The sequence below is a fragment of the Nicotiana tomentosiformis genome, chromosome 2 (genome assembly GCF_000390325.3).
Source record: "Nicotiana tomentosiformis chromosome 2, ASM39032v3, whole genome shotgun sequence".
Taxonomy (NCBI): domain Eukaryota; kingdom Viridiplantae; phylum Streptophyta; class Magnoliopsida; order Solanales; family Solanaceae; genus Nicotiana; species Nicotiana tomentosiformis.
The window spans coordinates 63,035,122-63,062,580 of NC_090813.1; the positions used below are offsets into that span (position 1 = coordinate 63,035,122).

The following is a 27,459-nucleotide window of genomic DNA, read 5'->3' on the forward strand; positions in this document are numbered from 1 at the left end:
TTGGTAGAGGGGGGATTAGAGGTGTTAACCCAAGGTTATAACGCGACTTAAGTGATTAGAAAGGATGGTTGACGGGAGAGTTCATATGAGAGAAAGAGGTGGATGAAGGTGTATGCCCTTAGTCATTCTATAGGCGTATATGCATAAGCTTTCATATATAAGGAAACACGATTTACTTGTCATATTTCAATATCCAAGTGTGGGCATATGTGTTCAGAATGATGCACGAATGTGTATGGGGCTAAAGGTCGATGCTAGAAATTTGAAGATCATGTTTCGTATTGTATATTAAAAGTAGAGATTCAGGAAGAACAAGAAACGTTGTGTGGTTCCCACAATGATGTACTCTAGTGTATCGAATCATGACTGGCTCAAGGTGTGGCTACATGCTTGTGTTTTGAGGAGAATAGGGCAAATGAGTGCTGTGGTAATCGTGTATTGGGTTGTTGTTCCATTGTGTGGTGTGTCGTGTGGCGGAAGATGAAAATCGCCCATGGATGGTCCAAAGTTGGTGTGGCAGAGTTGATAGGGGAGAGAACGCGTTCACTAATTTAGGAAGAAAGTCAAGATCATCACATAATTGTTGTGTTAAATGAGTATTAGGAGTTTACTTTCTATGAGTGACGTCCAAACTTGTGCAGTTTATGAAAATGCTCCAATTGATAATATATTGCTTATGAGGCCATGATGGGTGTTATTTTTATATTATATTGCGTCATCAGATTATGTATATGTTGTTAGGATTGGTTTTGGGATTCGCTGGCAGGTGGATAGGTCCCAATTACAGGGGGAAACTCTGGCGAAATATTTAGAAATTTATGGAGTTAGTAAAATTAGGAAATTTTGGTGTGTGGATGAGAATTTAAGTCACATTGGGTGTTTATGGCGGATTCTAACCCTCATTCGAGGATGAATGATCTTAAGTGAGGGAGAATGTAACGACCCGACTTGTCGTTTTGAACATTTACGCTCTTTTTAACTATTTGGAGTCTTGAGTAGCTTCATATGATGTATTATGACTAAGTTTGAATTTTTTTGTATTCGACCTCGGAATGGAGTTTTGATGATTCTGTTGGGTCCGGATGGTAATTTAGGACTTGGGTGTATGCCCGGAATTTAATTTTGGATATTTTGAGGATGTTTCGACGTCGTTTTCTCGAGTATAAGTGGTATCACATTAAGCATATGAGCTCCAAATTCAGTTTTTATTGAATCTTTAGGTCCGTATTGAAATTACGGAACCATAGCAAAAGGGATCGTCGAATTCATACATCGTATGAGAGAGTTATGTCCATTTTCGTGTAAAAAAAATAATTTCCCGTCGCCAGCGCCAAGGGTAGCATGGGGCGCTATCCCTGGCACTGGGATTTCTTTTAGGTTCTGGAACCAGCGCCACAGGCAGCGCCCCACGCCACCTGTGGCACCCGAAATGCTATATACACATTCGGGGTTCATTTTACCCTATTTTTCTTGGCCAGACTTTGGAGCTCTTCTCCACTCTCTCAAGACCACTAACTACCCTCTTCAAGGTAAGCAATCCCTATTATTTTGGTGTGAAATTCCATCATTTATACACTATTATTGATGAAATCTACACATAAAATACTTAGATCTTCAAGAAACTTCTTCAAGAACTTAAAGGAGGGTTTTGCAAAATTTCTTCCAAAAGGTAATCCTACACCCTTAGACTTACATGTATGGATATATTATGGAAATATGAGTATGAATTAAGTATAGGAACTCATGGTATGGTGATTAGAATCAATAAGTTCCCAATTTAAATACATAACTTTTGTAGAGATTGAAAGGTGATTATTTGATAGAATTTTGTTGGTTGGTTGTGGATGGATGGCCATGTATTTGATGTTGGATATAAATTGTTTAAGAATGATGGTGGGATAAACTGTTGATAAGTGATAATAGTTGGATGAATTAGTTCTATGGCTAAGAGATGTAGAGATTCATGCCTACTAGGTGTTTGATAAAATACCTAAATGACCCAAATTATGGAATTTGTTACTAATATTGGTCCCATTAAATGTTGTTATTATAGATTGAAGTTGATTAAAATTCCAAAATATTTTAGAGTTTAAGAAAGCTCAATTGAGGTATGTTGGCTAAATCGTTCTCCTAAAATTGAATCCCATGGTATCCATATAATCTATGTAAGTCCCGAATTGTTCATTATGAAAGTGGCTATTCTGAATAAGCTTGTGTGAAAATATATATGTTCAATAGGTATCCCAAAATGCATTTATCATATTATGTTATCATTTGAGATTACGTTCAAAGTATGGGTTGTGCGTTAATAATATTGCGACTTTAAGTCAAGTTCAAACAAAGGATATTATGCCAAATTTTGTGAAAGACCTCTATGTGCCTAAGACTCTTAATTGCTCACATGTATACTAAAAAATTGATTTATAATGCCTTGTTATTGTTGATGATGATGATGATGTTTGAAAGTGAAAAGGGTGAGTATGGAACACTATATGTGGCCATCGTACCCAGAATGAGAATTACATATGTGGCCAATAGTGCCAATGAAATGAAAGAATGTGTGAACATTATGAGATGAGTTTTAGCTCCTTTATATAATAATGTCATTAAGGTCCTATGATCACCCGTGGCTAGTACAAGTAAGCGATAGTATGAACATAAATTGTGGTCGTTTGCCAAAACGGGAATAATGAATGAACCCTATGGACGGTCTATTAAACGGATAGGTATATTGTGTTATGAATTCCTGTGGACGATCTATGAAATGCTTAGGTATATTGTGTTATGAAATCCTGTGGACGGTCTATGAAACGCATAGGTATATTGTATTATGAAATCCTGTGGAAGGTCTATGAAACGCATAGGTATATTATGTTATGAAATCATGTGGACGGTCTATGAAATGCCTAGGTATATTGTGTTATAAAATCCTGTGGACGGTCTATGAAACACATAGGTATATTGTGTTATGAAATCCTGTGGACGATCTATGAAACGCATAGGTATATTGTGTTATGAAATCGTGTGGACGGTCTATGAAACGTATAGGTATATTGTATTATGAAATCCTGTGGACGGTCTATGAAATGTATAGTTATATTGTATTATGAAATCTTGTGGACAGTCTATGAAACGCATAAGTATATTGTGTTATGAAATCTTGTGGATGGTCTATGAAACGCATAGGTTCATTGTGTATGAGATGTATAGGTGTACGGTATGAATAAACACTAAGGACGGTCTAATGAGACACATTATTAATACAGACAATAGGTGCTACTTTCGTTGTCCTCATTTGTACATGTTGTTTCAATTACATTATATTATGTGTTTCACGTATAGATCATATGGCTCGGTTGACCCTAAAAAAATTTAGAATGATGCAAGTATAATAAGGCTTGATATTTGAACCTATGCGATGTTTTGTAGTCTTTTGATGTATTTAAATGCCTCTTATTTGAGTTACTGTATTTTTAAATGTTGTTCTGTCTGCCTTTCATACGAGTACTATTTTATATGTACTCACGTCCCTTTTGCCGGGAGCGCTGAATCTTTTAATGGATGCAGGTGGTTCCATAGCAGGCGACACTCATCAATGGTAGCGGTACACTCTCTTCCCAGAAGACTTGGTGAGCCCCACTTCACTTCGGGGTCATGTATCTTTTGTTACTTGTGTATTGTGTTTGAGGTATAGCCGGGGGCCTTGTTGCCGGCATTATCATAATACTCTTTTGTATCTATTAGAGGCTCCGTAGACATAGTGTGGGTTGTATATTAGTGTCAGAGAAGTCAAACTAGTTATGTTGTGTTTGAATTACTTGTTCCACTTTAGACCATGAAAATGTGTGTGAAATTTGATACTTTAAAATGAAGTAACAAATGGTAAGAATTGGTATTGCAGAACCGATCACTTTATTGTTTGATTAATGAAAATATGTGTTCTCTTTATTCATGGATGTGTTTGGGTAGAAAGAAATATAACAGGCTTGCTCGGCCGGGTTCACTCGGTTGAGCGCCGGTCACGCTCCCCGAGTTTTAGGGCGTGACATTGCCACATTGATTTAATCTCGAAATTCGCCTGGAGCAATTTATCTGAATTTGGTCTTGTTTTGGTCATCATTAATTTCAAGATCTCCAATTGGCCTGAAATTTGGTTGGTCCATCGAAAATGACTTGATTAGAAATACTCACTGCATTGTAGTGAATTACGTCGTATTTCGGTAGGTTGAAATCGTTTAGATGGAAGTTTTTTGGGTGTCTGCGGGATTAAAAATATGATTTGATTATGAAAAGTCATTCCTTTTATGTCAGTCTTATTTTTGTTAAATCTGGAACATCATGACACTTATTTATTTAACATGAATTGATATATAGTTGGAATGTATGTCATATTTTAAATTCCTAAAAATGTTTAAACGGCCATTTTGTGAATTTTGGAACTTAATCCTCAGAGAAAACTTCTTGGTTGTGATTAAATAGTGATAGGAATTAACCTCTATGGTCAACCACTATCTATTTATAGTGAGATAATAAATTTAAGCGTTGACTTTAGGTCTTCCTCCATATTGGATAAAGAACTCACAGAGTATAATTACTAGACATCGATAACCTGTATTGACTCTCCATCTGAATTTACATGTTGAATCAATTTTGTAATTATAATGCAACCATGATTAAGTGGTGATAGGAATATGTTTCTATGGTCTCCCACTATTAATTTCAAGTGAGTATAAATTTACGTGTCGACTTTAGGTCTTCCTCCATATCGGATAAATTTATTGCAAGCTCACTAGGTGAAATACTAGTTATTGATATCATGTACTTACTCTCCATCTGAGTATACATGTTGGATCAATGGAACTAGAGCTATTAATAATGATGTTCACTCGACTTAAATTAACGATATACTCTCCATCTGAGTTGGGTATGTTTTAATTTATTGGAGTGAATAATCTAGCATTACATGTATATGTTGCATGAGTATTTCTTTTCCTATCAAAATTTTCTATTCAAGGTACATGAATATATGTGTGTAGTGCGTTTGAAATTTTCATATTAAATGGTTATATACAATTTACTAAAAATAACAATTTGCTCTCCATCTGAGTTGGTTTTGTTTTTTTTAATTGTATAATTCTTGCATTATATGATATACTTTGCATGAATGACTCTTTTCCTATCAAAATTTGCTATTCGAGATGCATGTATGTATATATATTGAATGCAGTCTAAATTTTTTTATTCAGTGTTAGTTGACTTATTATGATCTATTTAATATTGTATATTTTAACTCCACAATGACTTCATGTAGTTTGTCGTATCACTTGTCAAAAACATTCTTTGGTTGTGATAAGACATTGATTTAAAGGATGCCATATACGTACCATTTGCTATAAGAAATTTAATTTTCGGTATTTGATCAAAATAAGAGATGGATATTTAGTTTATTTTCGAATATCTCTTGTGTTATTGATCTTGATAAACATTTTATCTCTTGTGGCACATTGATGCATGACCTTGTTATTGTTAATGTCTCACCTGAACTGAACAATATTAGTCTACCTTATAAGAGAAAATGTTCTTCAAAAATTGAGTGAAACTTATCTGTGCAATTACGTCTAAATCATAATTATCTGGATAGGATTTCAGTTGGCCAATGATGAACCTTAAGGTTCATTGAAAGTAGAGGCACTACCGACTTGTGGATCTTGTTTAGAAGGAAATATGACTAAAAGATATTTCTGCTCCAAAGGAAAGAGAGCTGGTGATAAGTTAGAACTAATCTATTTTTTATTGTGTTGTCTAATGAATATATAGGCAAGAGGTGGTTTTGAGTATTTTTATGACGTTCATAAATGATTACTCAGACTATGAATATATTTATTTGATGCACTGTAAGTCTGATGCTTTGAATAACTCCAGATTTTAAGGCTTGATATGGAGAAGCACCATGAAAATATATTAAATTACTACGATCTAAATCGTATGTGGCTAGCACTTCTCTACAAAGTTTATTAGTTACTCATCAAAATAGAAGATTATATCTCAATTGTCTACACCAGATACTCCATAATAGAGTGGTGTAGTAGAAAGAAGAAATATGACTCTTATGGAGATGTTTAGATTAATGGTGAGTTAATCTGATTTATTTCTTTTTTCGTTAGGGATATGCATTAGAAACTACAATTACATTCTGACTTTAGTTCTTTATAAGTCAGTATCTTGGACCCCATAGAACTGTGGGCATAACGTAAGTCCGGTCTGCGGCAAGTTCGGATATGGAATTGTCCAATATATATATTGTAAGATAAAATCAAGGATGAATGTTTGCGCGTTTATTGGATATTCAAGAAAACGAAAGGAGGTTTATTTTATTTCCTAAAGAAAAGAAGGTAATTGTTAGCACAAATATAAGTTCTCTATAATAGGATTATTTAATAAACTATATTCCTAGAAGTAAACTAGTTTTACAGGAATTAAGCAAAGAAATAACAAATGAATCATGTGAAAATTCAATCGTTCAAGAATATACAGCTCTATATGTCGGAATTGACGTTTCATTGTATTTAAGTGGTGGGAGAAACGTTAATAGACAAAAAGAAATTTACTTCCTCCAAGTAGTGGGAGTGATGTTGAGCAGAGAACACTACAAGAAGAAGTCATTAATATTTCAATACCGTAAGGTAATGAAGATAATATTAGTAGTACTTCGTCATAGTGGGAGAATAGTAAGGAAAATCATAGTTTGGTATGTACTCTTGGGAGAGTTTCATAACAAGATATGTGGAGAGCTTAATACCAAATAAGTTAGTTACGACAAAGCACTACTAGACAAAGATTGCATTTAAAAATAACTTGGCAAGTTCCTTTTACCAAAAGCTTATTGGCAGAGACATTTAATAGTCGTGCAAAAGGAAAGCTGTGAAAGTTATAGATCCATGGTTATGAGTCTAAGTGGGAGATTGTTAGGGTATATACTGTTAACCATGCATTTAGATATAGTATATTCTAATAATTCTCATAGTTAAAAGTCTAAGTGGGAGATTATTGGGATATATACTATTAACCATGGATTTTGGTTTGGATATAGTATTTATTATAGAAAAATTATTTATTCGATTTTAATAAAGTTTTAAATAGATCATATATTTGTTTGTGTCCTTTACTTATATAGTAGATGATTTAGTATATAGAGTTTAGCTTATACACGGAAGATTAAATCATCGGTTCTTATGAGGATAAAGATCATGTTCACAATCTAATGATGGAATTGGACAAACCATCAGGAATGATTGTAGCACAAGATTAAATATTATATATCTTGATTATGGGAATAGTTTAATTCCAACTTCTTGTGCTAGTATATTTTGTATGTATTGAACGGATCAAGTAGAGATAAGTATTTTATACTGACTTAATAAAATAAATTCTCTAACCATTAAATGTACTTATACTCTTAATCTTGATATAATTATTATTAGCCGTGTATATTATTATTGTTTTGATTTATTAAAAGGCGAGATTCGTTTGTGGGTCAATATACCTGGTAAATTAGACAATGATGATATACATTGACGAAGTAATAGTTAGTTGAAGGAATCCATGTCTCGGTCTAGATATTGATGATACACCATTATGAAAGCTTATAAGTTTTCATGTGTAAACGCTGCACGTGAATTTTGTTTTGTCACATGAAATAAGTTAAGCGAAAGTCTAAAGGAAATAATCAATGAATTAAATTGTCAGTAATTTAATTTATTTGATTAGTATCTGAATCTTAACATGTGGAGTTAAATAAGATTTAATGGAAGAATTTCGAAATTGAACTGGGGAGTACAATTACGAATTTTTAGTGGAATAATTCGTAATTTATTATGGTAGTATTAATTCGGATGTTTCGAATTAAGTGCATAATAGGAAGTCTCGTTAATTAAATATTGTGGTCTCTGTTGTGCCCGAATAATTAAAAATTAAATGAAATTCTATTTCTTGGTGGAAAAGGAAGACCAAATAGGTTTAGAAAAACATTTTAAACCCTAAAACATGTGGCTATATGAAGAGGTCTTATTCCATAAGGAGATTATGTTTTTCCTTTAGGATTTTCCTAGGAGAAACTCGCCCACATGAGTTTCGCTAATTCCGAATATTATTCGGGTCACACAACAGAAGACTGTGGAACTGGATGATGATCTCGTGAATGGTTTTTGCTCATGCCTGAAGGTCTTTTCGCGATCGTCGTCACGCATCAAGAGATAAGTATCGATTTTATGTTCGATTAAAATATGTGATTATGTGTTGTCTATATTACATGCAAGTGATCCTGACTATTTGCTTCCGTTGTTTATACCTGGTTTCTATCACTTACTTCTATGTTGAGTTCTATCTTTCGTTTTTAGCTAGCTTAGGGGAGTTATTGTTCGTAATGATTATACAATCTGAGTTAGAGAGAATAGATGGGTATTTGAATTTTGATGCACGAAAACACACTGTTTAACACGGCAGATTTCCAAATGCTCAAAATGTACAAATTGGGTATTCGATACACTGAGATTTGGATACCATTTAATTGTTCTTACTGCTGTTTAAGGTGGATGAGGGATAGAAATGGAGATTTGATTATGGCTTTTGCTAAAAAAAACTCTATTTCTGTACTAACAATCAAGCTGAGGTGCAAGCAGCCTTATTTGCAGTTAATTGGTGCAATCAACAAGCTCACAGTAACATTATTTTGGAAATGGACTCATTGCTTGTTGTAAATTTGCTAACTGGAATGTTATTCCATGGGAATTTGCTCAATGGGTGGAGGAGATTAAACAGGGTCTACAAATCCATCATTTCAAAATGCTTTAGAGAAGCAAACGCTGTGACGGATGTTCTAGCAAAAACTGGGAGCAACTTATTAGATGGTACTACTGTCTTGTTTGATGAATGGAAAGACCTCCCTAAGAAGGCTAGAGGATACTCCAAAATGGATAAAAATCAAATTTCTAATTTCAGAATTAGGAAAAAGCACAAGAATGGAACTTCCCTGAAGCTATGTTTTTACACATCGGTAATAGGGAGTTGTGTTCCCTCATTTTTTGGAAGCTTCACTGTTTATTCCTAGTCAATCCAACACTAGGATCAACTTATTCATTTGGTGATCAATATGGGAATGACCTTACATCATGTAATATTTTGCTAACTTTACGGTTAAGAATACCTAACTTGTTGTAGAAGGAGAGGTAAGGTTTTATGTACCCGTCTTCATGTATTTCCTTTTTGGATTATAATATACAGGTTGGAATCAGCCTAAACCGTAAAAAAAAATAAAAAAAATACAGTAGCTATTTCCCTCCGGCTTGAAGAAGTAGCGGGGAAGGTTTTTTCAAGTTGCAGAGCCGTCAATTGAATTCTTGTGGAATGGCATCATCTTCTTCATTGACATCAACTGGTCCAGATATCCCATGGGTAGAGAAGTACCGGCAGAACAAGGTAGTAGATATCGTGGGCAATGAAGATGCCGTTGCTAGGCTCCAAGTCATTGCACGCGATGGCAACATGCCCAATCTTATCTTAGTTGTAAGCAACTTCTATTTACTAACAGCTTTGAGCATCTTGTAATCTATCAGAGTATGTGTTTACTTCTATAACTCTGTTCAACAGATGTGGAGATACATACTGTTTTAAATGTAATTTACCTAATTTTAAGGGGTGCAGCTTATGTTATCACCCGTGATTTCTTTAAAAAAAAAAAAAGGTGGATGAGAAGTTGGGTTGTTCGGTATGCCGCTCTTAAAATATGGCTGTGCGGAAACATCAAGATTTGTTCAATGAAATAGATAAACTGCAAGCCCCCCCTCATTTTGTTTCATTTTTCTCACTGTTTTTCACAGGCTCTCTGAGAATAATAATGTAGCAAATTCTTGAGGGCAAGGAGCATAGCATCTAAATTACCGGCTGTGCAGAAGATGTAATTACTAATTTTTGAGAAATTTATCTTATGCATCTAGCTATGGTAACAAATGCAGTTAAATAACCTGTCAACTTTAGATTGCAGGATGTATGTTACCATTCAGAAAAAAAACTTTGAAATTGCAGGATGTAACAGCATTCTTCCCTTCTGATAGGAATCCTATCCCTTCTATGCTGGTTTTGGCAACAGAGAAACAGATAAGATCAGCTACCTCAAGGTTGGAATAACCTAAAGGAAATACCTTCACCGTAAACCCAAAGGTACGTTGTCAACTGTTACTGTCAACTGCAAAGGAACTTTGCATATAACTTTGGTAAAGAAAGTTTCTAATGATATTTTTATAATCTACAAGGTCAAACTGTCATAAATTGCTACATAGATATTGTTTATCCGAAAAACGGATAGAGTTAAATTTATACGTGATTCTAAGGATACGTGGTATAAATTAGTACAAATCGAAAAAATAAGTAGAAATATATCGAATATTGACTGTAAAAAGGAATGAATACAAACCCAAAATTGAGTAGAAAATGATTTATAAATGAACAAAATGAATCAATATCAAAAGCCCCAAAAAGGATAATATTAGCTAGATGTTATGTAAATCGCAATAATTTCTGAATATGAGAGTGTATGAATGTATGAATGAATCTGTGAATGAATCAATTGAGCTCCCAGAATCAATGATAACCTACTCTTAATATAGTGAAGGAAATATATTTTGGATATAATTAAAAATACATAGTGAGGATTCCATGATAGATTAATTAATTGGTCTTTCCTTGATTTCCGCTGAGATTCTCTCCCCAAATGCGATTATATCGACTCATTTGTCCCTTGGCTCGAGCCTGAACTCGGCCACTCTCGATCGTGATCGGTCTCTATTCGCTCGACCTCTATCTGGGCTCGATCTCGGTCTTAGTCTCGATTGATTTCGGTCTCGATCGGTCTCTATTTGCTCGACCTCTATCTGGGCTCAATATCGATCTTGGTTGATCCTGACCTTGGTCGGTTTCTAGGGCTCGAACTCAGCAGCCCGACTTCATATCATCGCTCGATATTACAATGACGAAAGTTGGTCCATTATTCCCCAATCTCGATTAGTCACACGAAGAGCAAACTCGGTTTTGACTGTATATTGATAATCCCCTAGTTTCTCGGAATGAATGTGGCAAGAAACGATATGATTTTTCAACCTCTGACTAGATACACACTCCCGTCTGCGTCGAGTCCGATTGTGACGTATGTGACAAATGCCCCGTCAGTTGAGTTACCAAGGCTTTAAATGCGCGTCAGTCGATGGTCGGCCACTGCCAATTTTGAACCGTCATTGTGAAATCTATAAATAGCCCCCTTCTTCATTATTTTAAACGTTTATCTTCAACTCTTCTCATTCCAACCTTCACAGTCCTTCGCCTTCTCCAAAGTTCTATATTTCCAGGTTTAAAAATTTCTTTGCTTGTTCTTCACCAAACACCAAACTATTTCAATTTTCCATCTTCTTTGTTCTTGAAAATTTAGATGGCCAAGATATCTAAAATCGTTCCTCAGAAAGAGGTTGCTTCCTCATCTCGGTCGGTCGGTGAGAAGCCGGTGATGGAGCTACGCCTTAAAGAACTCGTTCCCGGGGGATGTGTTATCGATTCTCACTTTAAGGTCGAGAAATCCTCATCGGTTGTTGGTCGATGTGAGCCGGTGTTGAGATATATATGCTCGATACCTAAAAGCCTTCTTGATTTGGTGAAGAAAGATTGTGGTTGGGAAAACAAAGAGGTTGTGATACCGGCACCGGAGGAAGCGATCACTACCCACGTGGAAGGGTACTTGAGTGTTTACACTTATCCTTTCACGCTGGGTCCCTTCGATCCGGTTATCATCGACTTCTGCAAGAAATACCAAGTGACCCTCGGCCAAATACATCCTTCTTTATGGAGGACTGTAAAACTGCTTCGATACTTTGTGAGCAAAATCGGCGGACTTCCCTTCACCCTCGACCACCTCGTGAGATTATATAGCCTTCGTCGTGGGCTGATAAAGCTTCAACGCAGGGCCACTAAGGCATTCAGATCGAGCATAGATGAAGACAAAGATCAGGGTTGGATGAGACGGTTTGTTCGAGTGAAGACCTCGGACCTAATCCCGGCTGAGAGTATGCCATTTCCCGAGAAATGGAATATGAACCATAAGTGTGATTCCGTTTTTAGTTTTTATTGTTTTTACTTCTTCATCTTTTCTTATTAGTGTTTTGCTTGACACAACCATTGCTTGGATGCCGGTTGCGGTTCCCCATCTCGAGAACTAGGTCAAGAGCCTGGTTTCGACGTCTACATACGCCGAGCACGCATGGTATGATTTGTCAAAGGGCTGGTGGGAGGCTCGTACTCATGGTAAGCCTTCCTCTTGGCTCACCGATCTATTCAAGTCCTTTTTCAGGCATAAGTTTTACTTACTTTTCTTTCTTTGTAGGTCTCGGAAAAGATGCGGTTATGAGACCCCCATCAGGTGATGAAGAAGTTTTACCGCCTATCTCAAAACCGGAGAAGGTGATTAAGAGAAAAAGGGCCTCGGACTCCGAGGGTCAAAAACCCAAAAAGAGAGTGGCTCATAAACCCAAGGTGAACATAATCCCTTTAACTATGGAGTCGGTCCTGAGTCTAAGGGATGAAGAAGAAGAAGAAGAAGAAGAAGAAGAAGAAGAAGAAGAAGAAGAAGAAGAAGAAAGTGATTGCGGGCTGTTGACCCGTGCACGGGCTAGCACCGATACTCAGAATATTTCGGTATTGATGGGAGTTAATACTGCTCCGACCTGGCTTGATGAGGTCGAGGAGGGGACTTTGACCCAATCGAGGGAGACCAAGGATGTTTTACCTCGGGGCAAAGAGACCGTCGAAGAAGCTGTGGATATCGGTGTGCAAACTGAGCTTGAGGCTCCCCAAGACGGAGGCGGGGCTAAAAAAGACCTACTCGGGGCGATAGAGATCGGGGATTACCCCTTTTTCCCTTCTTTTCCCAATCGATGATACGTGATGCTCAAGCTGTGGAGACTTGTCACGGGGAAGGAACCCATGGAAGGGAGGATCCTTTCCATGGTTATTTTATCGGGGTAGAAGATGTCACCGGTCCGATGACTTGGAGACTCCGAAAAAGAGCTCGAGCGAGGTGATGAGACCCACATCACGTGATGAAGAAAGTTTACCCGTGCACGGGCTAGCACCGATACTCAGAATATTTCGGTATCGGTGGGAGTTGATACTGCTCCGACCAGGCTTGATGAGGTCGAGGAGGGAACTTTGACCCAACCGAGGGAGACCGAGGATGTTTTACCTTGGGGCAAAGAGACCGTCGAAGAATCTGCGGATGTCGACCTTAGGCCTTTTGATCGAGTGAGTGTTTGCTCGAACTCGAAGTAAAAAATAGCCCTTAGGCTTTATGATCGAGTGGGTGTTTGCTCGAACTCGAAGTAAAGTAACATCCCTTAAGCTTTATGGTCGAGTTGGTGTTTTCTCGAACTTGCAGTGAAAAATAGCCCTTAGGCTTTATGGTCGAGTGAGTGTTTGCTCAAACTCGAAGTAAAAACAGTCCTTAGGCTTTATGATTGAGTGAGTGTTTGCTCGAACTCGAAGTAAAGTAACAACCCTTAGGCTTTATGGTCGGGTGAGTGTTTGCTCGAACTCGAAGTAAAAACCAACCATTAGGCTTTATGGTCGAGGAGTGTGTGCTCAAACTCGAAGTAAAAGACAGCCGTTAGGCTCTATGGTCGAGTAGTGTTTGCTCGAACTCGAAGTAAATAACAGCCCTTAGGCTTTATGATCGAGTGAGTGTTTGCTCGAACTCTAATTAAGGTAGCCCTTAGGCTTTGTAGTCAAGTGAGGGTGATTTATCGAACTCGAATTAAGATAGCCCTTTGGCTTTGTAGTTGAGTGAGGGTTTGCTCGAACTCGAAGCAACGTATCCCTTAGGCTTTATGGTCGAGTGAGTGTTTGCTCAAACTCGAAGTAAAAAACAGCCCTTAGGCTTTATGGTCGAGTGAGTGTTTGCTCGAACTCGAAGTAAAACACATCCCTTAGGCTTTATGGTCGAGTGAGAATGATTTCTCGAACTCGAAGCAATGTATCCCTTAGGCTTTGTAGTCGAGTGAGGATGATTTCTCGAACTCGAATTAAGGTAGCCCTTAGGCTTTGTAGTTGAGTGAGGGTTTGCTCGAACTCGAAGAAACATAGCCCTTAGGCTTTGTAGAGTTTGATCTCGTTGATTTTTCGGATGGCAGTCCCCGATTTATGGTGTAATCATTCAAACTCCGGTCATGGTCGGCCCTTAAGCCTGTTTACATATTAGATTTAGAACATGAAGTAGAAGAATCTTTCTGAGATATAAGATATCGGTAAAGAAGAAATTTCTCTTTATAAGTCGTTATACATGCGTTCATGTTTTGTGCCAGGGCTCGAGCAAACTACGCGGGCATAGTTCGTTTGACCGTTTTCCCCTTACAAATCTTTCCTATCGAGACCCTGTTGTAATTTCCTTGCATCGAACTTGATATATTCGAGGGCAATGACCCCCAATATTCGAGGTTGATTGTAAAGAGGCCTCGGATACTGTTGAATTGTTCTAAGTTAGCACGATCAATGGTTGCATCATTAAAAACCTCGCCGAAAACCCATTTGGGACAAAACCGGTCTAAGGGAAAAAGAGTGTAACGCGTGCTTTCAGACCTAAAGGCTTCGAGTTGAAGAATCCATCCCTGTTTTTGGTCGAACACCTGCAAGGGTTAATTTCGATATACAAATAAACATGGGAGGGTCGTACCTTAGCAGTAGTATCATTTTAGGTGCGATACATTCCAATTGCTCGGTAGTTGTTTGTCGTTTATCACACCGAGCTTGTAGGATCCTTTTCTGACGATTTAGATAAACTGATACGGTCATTCCCAGTTCGGATCCAATTTTCCTTCATTCGGATTTCGGGTGTTGAGGGTGACTTTCCTTAGCACCAAGTCCCCGATTTTAAAATGTCGAAGATTGGTTCTTCGATTATAGTACCTTTCAATATGCTGTTTTTGGGCGGCCAATCGGACGAGAGCGGTTTTACGTCTTTCGTCCAACAATTCTAGGCTCATATTCATGGTCTCGTTATTCAACTCATTTGTTGCATATCAAAACTTGATACTAGGTTCTCTGACCTCAACCGAGATCAGAGCTTCGGTGCCATAAACCAACGAGAATGGCGTTGCTCTGGTACTGAATTTCGATGTTGTGCGGTATGCCCATAGGACCTCGGGTAGTATTTCTCTCCATTTTCCTTTGGCATCGGTCAATCTCTTCTTAAGATTTTGGATGATGGTTTTGTTGGTCGATTCAGCTTGTCTGTTCCCGCTGGGATGATACGGTATTGGTAGGATCCTTTTGATCTTGTGATCCTCGAGAAATTTAGTTACTTTGCTGCCGATGAATTGTTTTCCATTATCACATACAATCTCGGATGGCATCCCGAATCGACATATGATGTGGTCCCAAATAAAGTCTATCACTTTTTTTTCTCTGACTTTCTTGAAAGCCTATGCTTCAACCCATTTAGAGAAATAATCAGTCATAAAAAAAAAATAAACTGAGCTTTACCTGGGGCCCATGGGGTAGGGCCGACGATGTCCATTCCCCATTTTACGAAAGGCCATGGATATAGGACCGAGTGGAGTAGCTCCCCGGGTTAATGAATCATGGGCGCACGTCTTTGGCATTTGTCGCATTTTCGAGCGAATTCCCTTGCATCCTTGCCCATATCGGTCCAATAATACCCTGCTCTGATTACTTTGTGGACCAACGAATCGGCACCGGAATGGTTTCCACAAGTGCCTTCGTGAATTTCCCGTAGGATGTAATCGGTATCTCCCGGTCCCAAACATATTGCCAATGGTCCATCGAACGTCCTTCTAAACAGCATTCCGTCTTAGGACATGGTGAACCATGCTGCCTTTATGCGCAGAGCTCTCGATTCCTTTGGATCAGATGGAAGCTTCCCGTTCTTGAAGTACTTTATATATTTGTTTCTTCAATCCCAGGTTAGACTCGTGGAGTTTATCTCGGTGTGACCTTCTTCGATCACCGATCTTATGAGTTGTACGACAGTTCCCGAGTTGAGTTCGTCATCTTCGACCGATGAACCTAAGTTTGCAAGGGCGTCGGCCTCGTTGTTCTGTTCTTGGGGTACATGTTGCAAAGTCCATTCCTTAAATCGATGTAGAGTCACTTGTAATTTATCCAAGTACCTCAACATTCGATCTTCTCGGACTTCAAAAATCCCGTTAACTTGGTTTACCACGAGGAGGGAATCACACTTAGCCTCTACGACCTCCGCTCCCAATCGTCTAGCTAGCTCGAGACCTGCAATCATGGCCTCATACTCGGCCTCATTATTAGTCAATTTTGTAGTTTTGATAGATTTTCTAACTACATTACCTGTGGGCGATTTTAGTACAATGCCTAGTCCTGACCCCTTTGCTTTCTAGGCACCGTCCGTAAAGAGGGTCCAGACTCTCGGATAGGTACCCGATTTTATCAGTAGTTCTTTTTCAATCTCGGGTACGAAGGCCGGCGTAAAGTCCGCCAATATTTGAGATTTGATAGCGGTTCAGGGTCGATACTCAATATCGTACCCGCCGATTTCTATGGCCCATTTGGCCAATCGACCCGAAAGCTCGAGTTTGTCAAAATACTTCGAAGAGGATAAGTTGTTACAACATTTATCAGATGACATTGGAAATATGGTTTTAGTTTCCTAGAGGCGCTTATTAAAGCAAGCGCTAATTTTTCTAAGTGTGGATACCTAGTTTCGGCCTCGCCTAAGGTCCGGCTAATATAATAAATAGGGAATTGTGTACCTCGTTCTTCTCGAACCAGAACTCCACTTACCGCTATCTCTGAGATAGCTAAGTACAAGTAAAGCTGTTCGTCCACTTTCGGGGTATAAAGTAGAGGCGGGCTCGATAAATACCGCTCCAGTTCCTCCAAAGTCTGCTGGCATTCCGGAGTCCATGCAAAGTTGCTTTTCTCCTGAAGTAGTGAGAAATATCGGTGGCTCCTATCTGAGGATCTCGAAATAAATCGTCCTAGGGCGGCTATCTGGCCCGTTAGCCTCTACACGGCCTTTACATTATCTACTATCATAATGTCCTCAATAGCTTTGATTTTATCAGGGTTGATCTCGATTCCTCGATTGGATACTATGAAACTAAGAAACTTGCTCGAGCCAACCCCGAAAAGAGCTTCATATTGTACTCCCTCAGTATGTCGAAAGTTTCCTGCAAATGCTTTAAATGGTCCTCTACTCGCAGGGACTTAACTAACATATCATCAATATAAACTTTCATTGATTTTCCTATTTGTTTTTCGAACATTCGGTTTACTAGGCGTTGATAAGTTGCACCATCATTTTTTAGACCGAATGGCATTACGTTATAACAGTAGGTACCGTACTTAGTGATAAACGAGGTCTTTTCCTGATCCTCTGGGTTCATCTGTAACGGGTTGTACCCGGAGTAGGCATCGAGAAAACTGAGAGTCTCGTGGTCGGCCGTGGCATCGATCATACGATCGATATTAGGCAAAGGAAAAGAATCCTTAGGGAATGCTTTATTTAGGTCTTTATAATATACACACATTTTAAGTTTATTTCCCTTCTTAGGGACTACCACCACATTTGCTAGCCATTCAGGGTATTTTACTTCTCGAATGGAACCTATTTTAAGAAGTTTGGTTACATCGTCCTTGATGAAGGCATGTTTGACCTCAGACTAGGGCCTTATTTTTTGCTTTACCGGATGGAATTTCAGATCCAAGCTTAGTCTCTGAGTGGTTATTTCCAGTGGGATCCATGTCAAGTCAAGATGGGACCAAGCGAAATGGTTCATGTTAGCTATAAGAAATTGAATAAGCATTTTCCTGAGCTCGGGATATAACCCCGTGCCCAAGTATATCTTTTGCTCGGGCAAATGTTCGATTAGTGTGATTTACTCCAGTTCTTCGATCGTTGATTGGGTAGCGTCGGAATCATCGAGGACCACGAAGGATCGAGGGACCCCATAATCATCATCTTTGTCAGTCTTTTGATTCTCTAGTTGGGTAGGCTAACGTTTGTGATTGTTATTTGGTATCTCGTTCCTCCTTCGAATTTGATCCCTTTGTCGATGATAGTGAAGATATCAGAATCACTTCATCGACGACAAACATTTTTTTTTGCGGCCGGTTGCTCCCCGTAAACCGTTTTGATTCCCTCCGATGTTGGGAATTTCAGAACCTGGTGAATGGTCGAGGGCACTGCTTTCATGTTGTGGATCCATGGCCTCCCGAATAGGGCGTTATATCTCATATCGCCCTCGATCACGTGGAACTTTGTTTCTTAGATGATCCTGGCCACGTTTACTGGCAAGATTATCTCGCCCTTAGTAGTTTTACATGCCATATTAAATTAGTTCAGTACCAGGGTTGCGAGCACGACCTGTGCCTGTAGACCGAGTTGCTCTACGACCCTTGATCGAATGATGTTGGCCGAACTACCTGGATCAATTAACACATATTTAACTTGAGTTTTATTCATAAGTATAGATATTACCAGTGCATCGTTATGGGGTTGCATGATTCCTTCCACGTCTTCGTCACTAAAGGACAGGCTTCCTTTAGGTGTGTAATCCTAAGTTCGAGATCGCTTCTCTATTACAATAGTCATCTTAGTGCGTTTAAGCACCGGCCCCTAGGGGAGATCGATCCCTCCGATGATCATGTGGATGATGTGTTATGGCTCTTCTTGTTCGTTTTGTCTATTGAAATATCTATTTTTGAAATGGTTTTTGGCCCGGTCACTTAAACATTCTCGAAGGTGCCCTTCATTGAATAACCGGGCTACCTCCTCTCTCAACTGCCTGTAGTCTTCGGTTCTGTGGACATGGGTGCCATGATAATTGCACATTTGATTGGGATTTCTCTGGGCTGGATCGGATTGCAGAGGTCGAGGTCATTTAGTATTTCTGATGCGACCGATAGCCGAAACGATGGCGGATGTATCGATGTTGAGGTTATATTCTGATAATCGTGGTGCTTCCTTAGGTCTGGCATGCATGTCGAACCCATTCTTGTTCATCACCCTCCGAGACCCCTGGCCTCGATCACTTCTTCTTTCGCCTCGTACGGGGTTGCGTACATGTTCACTACCCCTGCGATCTCCATTATACGGCCGATATCGGTCCTTGTTCGACCTTGGTTCTCGGTCGATGTCCCTTTTAATATCGGACCTAGAACCCAACTGGTCGTCTTCGACTCTAATCTTTGATTGATATCGATTGTGTACATCGGCCCAGGTAACAACCGGGTACTCGATCAAGTTCTGCTTCAACTGTCGTGAAACCATCGAGCTTCGTTCGTTTAGTCCTTGAGTGAAAGCTTGAACAGCTCAATCGTCCGTGACCGGTGATAGATCCATTCGTTCCATTTGGAAACGAGATATGAACTCTCTTAGCATCTCGTTATCCTTTTGCCTTACCTTGAAAAGGTCCAACTTCCTGGTCTCGACCTTTATGGCTCCGGCGTGTGCTTTTACGAAAGAATCTGCAAGCATAGCAAAAGAATCGATAGAGTTAGGCGGTAAATTATGATACCATATTATTGCCCCATTTGACAGGTTTCCCCGAACTTCTTCAATAATAAATATTCGATCTCATCGTCTTCTAAATTGTTCCCCTTAATGACGCATGTGTAAGAGGTGACATGCTCGTTGGGGTTCGTCGTCCCATTATACTTAGGAATTTCTGGCATGCGGAACTTCTTGGGGATCGGTTTGGGAGCCGCGCTTAGGGGGAAAGGCTTTTGTACGAATGTTTTGGAATCCAAGCCCTTCAATACCGGTGGTGCCCCCGGGATCTGGTCAACCTTGGAGTTATAGGTTTCTACTTTTTTGTCGTTTGCTTCAATCCTCTTTTCTCCCGACTCAATAGGTTTTGTCAGTTCCTCGAACATCTTAATAATTTCGGGATTAGTCCCTGATTCTTATTCATTTGATCTAACTACAGTTGGTCCCGTTTCGTGGGTGACCTCTTGGGGTGGACCGGGCTCGGCCCTGCTCGGTGCTTGGGTTTGGCTTTGCAACTGAGTTATTGCTACGTGTTGAGCTTGCAACATTTCAAAAATCATACGTAGGTTGTTCCGTCTTCTCCAACATTTTGGGTATTTCAAACTGTAGATTGAGTTCCACCATGCATGTTATTTTCAGGGTCGGAACGTTGGTTCGCCTCGATGGCCACATGTGAGTTAACGTCAATTAGATCTACGGCCCGAGCTCCAATGGGATCGACGAGTTTTCTTTCATCCCCGGTCGCCAGGTTGTTGTTCTCATCTTGAAGGCAAGTTTTATTGTCGATAGGCAGGGCCATTAATTGAGAGTTCCTCGTTTTTAACCTGAAATCAAAGACACTTTCAAGAGCAAGTGTAAAATGGTGTGTTTTGCAAAGATTCGTACCAAATAACCACTGTTATTCTTAGCTCCACGGTGGGTGCCAAACTGTTTACCGGAAAAACGGATAGAGTTAAATTTATAAGTGGTATAAATTAGTACAAATCGGAAAAATAAGTAGAAATATATCGAATATTGACTGTAAAAAGGAATGGATACAAACCCAAATTGAGTAGAGAATGATTTATAAATGAACAAGATGAATCAATATCAAAAGTCCAAAAAAGGATAATATTAGCTAGATGTTATGTAAATCGCAATAATTTTTGAATATGAGAGTGTATGAATGTATGAATGAATCTGTGAATGAATCAATTGAACCCCCAGAATCAATGATAACCTACTCTTAATATAGTTGAGGAATCATACTTTGGATATAATTAAAAATACATAGCGGGGATCTCATGATAGATTAATTATTTGGTTTTTCCTTGATTTTCACCCAAGATTCTCTCCCCAAATGCGATTATAACGGCTCTTTTGTCCCTTGGCTCGAGCCCGAACTCGGCTGCTCTCGATCGTGATCGGCCTCTATTCTCTCGGCCTTTATCTGGGCTCGATCTCGGCTGATTTCGGTCTCGATCGGTCTCTATTTGCTCGACCTCTATCTGGGCTCGATATCGATCTTGGATGATCCCGACCTTGGTCGGTTTCTAGGGCTCGAACTCAGCAGCCCGACTTCACATCATAGCTCGATATTACAATGACGAACCTCGGTCCAACATGCCCCAATCTCGATTAGTCACACGAAAGGCAAACTCGGTTTTGACCGTATAAAGATACAAAATCATATACCTCTCTTCGTAGTATTGTCGATGGCACATTTCCAGCCATTTCCTCATGTGAGCAGGTCTTATTTTTCCATTTTCTTGTATTGGATGAATTATTTTTGGCTATTTAGCACGTGATAGAGTAAGCTAGAAGTTTGTGATTTCTTGTGCTTCATCTTTTTTCCATCTGCAAAGATATACAGGGTGTAATTAGATTTCTTGAAGTGGAGTATAAGAGTCACTTAAACCATCATGTTCACTTTAACAACTAACCATTTTTGTCTATTTTGTCATCAATGTTTCCTCTATTTAGAGACTTAAACTCCCTCTACATGATACCTATTGTTACACGAGTGAACAGTTAGCTACTCAGAATTAAGAAGCTTTTTTTTTGTTATAAAAAATTGCTGGCTTGATGATTAGATCCTTGATTTGATTCATGAAGAAGAGGGTGGAAATTCTATTAATATCAAGGACCCTGTGATCCTGATTTAGTATTAGCATCAAGGCTAGCGATATCTTTTTCCAAGGGAAAGTTTTTAGAACCATTCATTATGCCCCTCTCCCTTCAGTGTTGTTGCTCTAGTGTTTCTTTTTGTGTGTGTGTGGGGTGATTATTATCATTATCGAACTTGGGATTGAGGCGTAATTGTTGTTGTGTTATAATTATCCCACTTTTTTGGGTAGCAACCACTTTTTAAGAGTGTCCCCTTCTGCTACACTCTATACGGGGACAATGCTGGATAAAATACTGTTTAAATACTTAAACCAATTATAAGTTCAAGATGTATGGAGCAACATGATATATGATTACTTCTTTATTTCACATGGTACAAATCTTTGCATGAGAATGAAATGCAATTACATTTATAATGCAAAATTTCATATTATCTCTATTTAATAACACAAAATATGTTGGGCACTTATTCACAATCGGATGATTTATTTATGCGGATGATGCTGCAATGGGACTTTGAACCACATGGACTCCGTCACTCCATGTGTACCAACCAAAGGCAAACTCATTTCTCCTTTCAACACTTTGTGCTCTAACTGTTATATTGAAGCTAAGTTTCTCTCCCAACTTGCTGAAGCGTAAAGTTTTCGGAATGATGTCAACAACATATCCAGGAGGTGATCTCATAGCTAAAATGTAAGTAGAACTGTCTTTTCCAACATTTGTAACAACTCTTCTGACGGTCCTGGATCCTTTGATGTTAGCTATTGCAAGTGATGGATAGTTAAGGTTACTTGCTTCTGGTACTTCCTCAGGACAATTGAACGAGGAATCTAGGCTTATGTTTTGACTACAAAGATAGAGGAGATAATCCTCATACGTTGCATCATAAATGAGTCCAGGATCTACTGCTCTTGATGGTCGGAAATGGCCTGCTCCGTATTCAAAGGGGTTTGCATCATCACCAGTGGCATTTGTTATTGGTCTACCAACCACATTATTGATTGTTGCTGCAGTATGAGGAAAACAAATGTCTGAGAAATTCTTTAGAAAAAAATAACAAGGACAATTCTTTACGAGAAGCTGAGTAAAGCATTACATGTTGTCATTAGAGCTGATCTGATTGCAGCACTGCTCCAATCTGGATGAATGGATTTTAAGAGTGCAATTACAGCTGAAACATGTGGGCAAGACATGGATGTCCCAGACTGCATGTTATACTTAACAACTCGACGATCCTCTGGCAATTTCAAGGGGGAGGATGCTTCACTCCATGCGGCTAGTATGTTTAATCCAGGAGCAGTTATATCCGGCTGCAATTAATGTAAAAGTATTCTTCAGAAAGAGTTTACTTGCCTTTAAAAAGTTACTAGTAGTCTGGAAAATAAGGCAGGTTGTTTGCTAAAATACTCATTTTTTGGTGCTGATATATATTACCTTGAGAATGTTAGGATCGACTATATTTGGTCCTTTGGAAGTGAAAGGCGCCATGACTGGTGCTGGCTTGGTACCAATCAATGTTTGCCCTGGGAGAAGTGTTGCCATTGGATTTTTTTCAGTCTGTATATATGTTCGGATTGTATGTAGGCCATATGAAAAAGCAACTGTTGTGGAATCCAAAAAAGGGGTGACTTGTATCTCGTTAAATGGAGTTCCTAAAATAGCTGCAACACCTCCAGCTCTTTTCACCTCCATTGATGCCTGCATACTACTGCCCCTGCAGAGGACAACTTTTCCTCTTACAAGATTTCTTGAAAGTGTACCAGGAAAACATCCTCTGTATATTCCATAAGAGCAGTGAGATATTAGTTTCATTATCTACTGATTAAGAAATAAAAGAATTAAAAAGTAAAATGAAAGTTACCCTGTTGTATTGCTTGCCGTAGTTCCTCTAATTTCTACATCTCCTGCATAAACCAAAGGATGCAACCTATTCCTCCTTATTGGAGTTACTGTTTGCCCCTGTAATTTATAAATAAAAAATCCCAGAAAGTTAATAAACTTATAAAGCCAAAAAAGGAGGCAAATTTACTTGTAGAATTGGATTTAACTACTTGATGTTAATCTTAATAAGGGTTATATTATATACATTGGCAGCGTAAAGATACTATTTAATGATTATAAGAGAGTGTAATTAACTTATAAGATATCTAATTGTCTAAACATTTTATATACTATTAGTGCATAGAGCTTAAACTTGTGATAATTCACAAATGAATCTGAGTCGTTCCTTACCTCGACGATCATTCCATTTCCGAGCATAATTGGAGACGAAAAAACTCGATCTATACTACTTGCACCAACTGTGATAATCCATGGAGCTACATTTCCAACAGTTGAAGGTGTTGGACCATCATTTCCTGCACTACAGGCTACTACAATATTCCTCTTCAGAGCATGTAAAGATCCAATTGCAATACCATCTTGTGTGTAATATGTAGTTCTAGGTTGAGACCCAAGGGAAACACTAAGTAAATGAACCCCATCAGCTATAGCATCATCAAAAGCAGCAATAATGTCATCGGCAAGGCATGCATTTCCCTCAGCTAAGCTCTGATCTGGAAACGGCCAACATACTTTATAAATGGCAAGACGAACATTTTGGGCACCTCCTGTTGCTGTACCCTTTGCAAAACCACCAATTGCTGACGCATTGGCAACTCTTCGACCACCTACTGTTGCTGCTGTGTGAGTACCATGACCATCTACGTCTCTTGGTGAACGAAAGTCCCTTGTCTCATTAAGAGGACCAAAATTTGCCTCGTAACTTTTTAAATAATATCGTGCTCCAATTAATTTCCTTTTGAAAGAAAAAAATAAAAGAAGTTTTAGTGTATATAAGTTAATTAATGATGTAATATTTTGACTGATTGGGAAGACTAGTCAACCTGTTGCAATGGGAGGAGTTGAAGGCAACACCTTCTTGGCAAATTCCTTTCCATGACTTTGGAACTGGTTCCATTCCTTCATCATTGAAACTTGGAGATTCTGGCCACACCCCTTAATAAATATGAACGAGTAAACATAAGATAATTTTGAGGTATAACAAGTAGTGGTCAATTTGTTCAGAAACGAAGAGCATTATGTCTGAAAAAAGTGCGTAAACCTGATCTTTTGCCATAGGTAATCTTAAGGACTTTGCCTTCTGATTCTCAAGAATAAAATTATTTTGGAATAACCAACATTTCAAGGTAGATAATGGAGGTTGCCTTAAGGCTTATTTACGTTTTTGTTAATATTAATAATAGAAGTATGTTCAACAACCGAGAGAAGAAAATAAGGGGAAATTAAAGAAAAAAAGGGCCTTGATTTTAAAGTGATACATTAACATGTACACACACTAGAAGAAGAAGAAGAAGAAAAGGTTAGACGACAGTGATATTCTTGACCCAATCGTCCAATCATTTATACGTGCCAAGTCAAAATAATTAAGAGTACTATTATATTCAAATTAGAAAAAACTAAAAATAAATAGGGAAAACCTCTTACCACTGTCCATAACCCCAACAATGATATCCTTCCCATAGCTAGCATTTTGCAACAAATCTTGACCAGAATTTGTCAGTGAAGTTCCTTCCAACAAGCTCACAAAGTCCCAAGATCTTGTAGTATGAGGCTTTATTTCATGAGGATCACTGTGAAATACTGATATTACCCCTTCCATCCCTGTAAAAAAAAAAAAACTTATATTGATCAGAAACAACACGAGTAACCTACACGAGGGCAGTCTCGCAGTTTTGAGGCTTAACAATATTAAGTAATAATAATTAAAAGTATGTTCAGCTCATACAATTTATTTAGGCCATGTGGTCATACAATTTATTATGGTATCAGAGCGCTCAAGAGGTCCTGATAATGTGTTAGCCTAAAAAACAAAAATACTAATATATTTAATGTGTTAGCTCTGGATAAGTTCATGTGAACCTGATATCATATCGGCTTCTTGTGGCGTTAACAAAGCAGAGAAGCCATTGATGACGTTCTTGTAGCTGTGAACAAGTGATGCTTTAGCATCTTCTTTGGAAGTACCCTTGACAGAATGAAGAAACGAGCAGTGGTGATCTTCTATTTCTTTCAAAGTCTTCTCTCCACTGTGTTCGCCAAGGTACACTACATAAACCTTTGTTTCTGCAGTAGATGAAATAAAGAATATCATGAGGAAGAGCAAAAAGAAAACTACAAACTTATGATTCTTCATTTTGGATGGCTTGTTTGGATTTGCTTTGTCTGGTTACTTAAGGGTTTTTATAGTCCATATATATGTACAATAAATGCAACATGTGATTAGTAAATTATTCTTGATCTTACAAGTCTGTATCTATACGTCTAGATAGGAAAGAGTCTATGGTCAAATATTATGACCATTTCCTGTCAAAGCTAGCTTTAAATTAATTAAGGAATTTTAATCTCATACGCGTCTAGTAGCATTAGAATTTTAGATGAAATAGTAATACTCCATTCGTTTTAATTTAGACACTTTCTTTATTAGTCCGTTCCAAAAAGAATTATACATTTCTATATTTAAAAATAATTTAACTTTAAATTTTTTATTCTACTCACTTTACCCTCAATGAGAAACTTTTATAGCCACACAAATATTATTTACCAAGTCAAACTATATAATCTAAGTTGAAAGGGATGGAGTAATTTATTGATCCAATTTTAGTATGTAGGGGAAAATAGTGTCAAGTAGGAAACGAGGAAAAGCTAAGTCAACTTTTTGTTTCTTCTTTGTACATTCTTAAGAGAAAACTTCCAATTATAGATTGTTAGTCAATTTAGTTTTTTATGTTTTTTCTATGATTGTTAGTCAATTCATAACAACGTAAACATATAAATTCACATAAAGTAATTTTTTGTATAATTAAAATATATAATAGGTTATAAACTCTTTACAAATGTTTTTTTTCCCTGCATACTAGACATGAGATCTAGACATTTAAGGCTTATTTTGAAATTTTTTTGGAATTATTGAAAAGTATTTTATCAAGAATTTAGTAATTAGAATATATAAAGAAGTGGTTAATTTCTACCAGTATGCTCCGATGGCTTAACGCTAATTTTATGGTTATAATCACGTTCAGAAATTTACATGCAAGGAACATAAAAACCTTTTTTTGGGGGCTAAATAACATGAAAACTTAATATTAGAACTTGGGTGGGATATAAAATCCTCCATGTAAAGGAAGATTTCAGCCGACGTTGAGCTTTCGTTGAAAAAATCACCCATTGTTAATTACCAAAATATTGGGAAACTAATATGTTAACACAGTGATAGGTACAATATTATGTGAGAGTTTAACTTATTAATATTTGTTAAGAAAATTTTAGAAGCGTGTCAGTTTCAAAGCTCTTGGAATGGTCATAATTAACGCATTTTAAAAACTTTATAAACTAAAATATTGGCGGCTGATTATATTTAATCTACATTCACCAGGTCATCAAATTAAGGCAATGTATAACTTATCAACTTGCTGCACTCTTAAGGACAAATCAAATCAGAGCGAAAATCTCTTTCCACAAATCAAAGTCCTAACTACCAATCCTGTTCATATCTGAATTTATTTAATTCAACCAGTTCTTTAGATGTACTGAAATTCCTTAGCGCATGTAAATATTTTTAGAAGAAAAGAACTATAGGTAAAATTTTGACGAAAAGAAGAAATGGATAAAGAACCAGTGGGCGCCATTTGGTAGCAAGGATTGGGTCATTTGTTACTTTAATTTCTACATCGGAACTTTACATAACTGTCATAGTTTAAAAGAAATATAACAAACTCTTA

The 27,459-nt window shown here is 38.0% G+C and overlaps 1 protein-coding gene and 1 long non-coding RNA gene across 5 annotated transcripts in view; one reads left to right on the forward strand and one right to left on the reverse strand.

Annotated features, from left to right (window-relative positions):
* LOC117277432 (uncharacterized) overlaps positions 1 to 23,554 on the forward strand; it is a 59,590-nt gene extending 36,036 nt beyond the window's left edge. For 2 of the 4 annotated variants that reach the window (XR_011413916.1, XR_011413915.1), the window contains 2 exons: positions 9,876 to 9,952; positions 10,033 to 23,554. This is a non-coding gene — a long non-coding RNA (uncharacterized lncRNA). Of the gene's footprint in view, positions 1 to 9,361; positions 9,562 to 9,875; positions 9,953 to 10,032 lie in introns of those variants that run through there. The other 2 variants (XR_004507722.2, XR_011413917.1) reach the window with 2 other exon arrangements.
* LOC104099083 (subtilisin-like protease SBT5.6) lies at positions 22,008 to 25,908 on the reverse strand. The gene is made up of 8 exons (XM_009605984.4): positions 25,601 to 25,908; positions 25,166 to 25,342; positions 24,565 to 24,676; positions 23,912 to 24,476; positions 23,541 to 23,638; positions 23,114 to 23,453; positions 22,776 to 22,989; positions 22,008 to 22,686 (listed from the first exon to the last, which is right to left on the reverse strand). Exons 1-8 carry the CDS (start codon positions 25,872 to 25,874, stop codon positions 22,166 to 22,168), a joined length of 2,301 nt encoding a protein of 766 aa, XP_009604279.1. The 5' UTR covers positions 25,875 to 25,908; the 3' UTR covers positions 22,008 to 22,165.
* Positions 25,909 to 27,459: the final 1,551 nt, after the last annotated feature.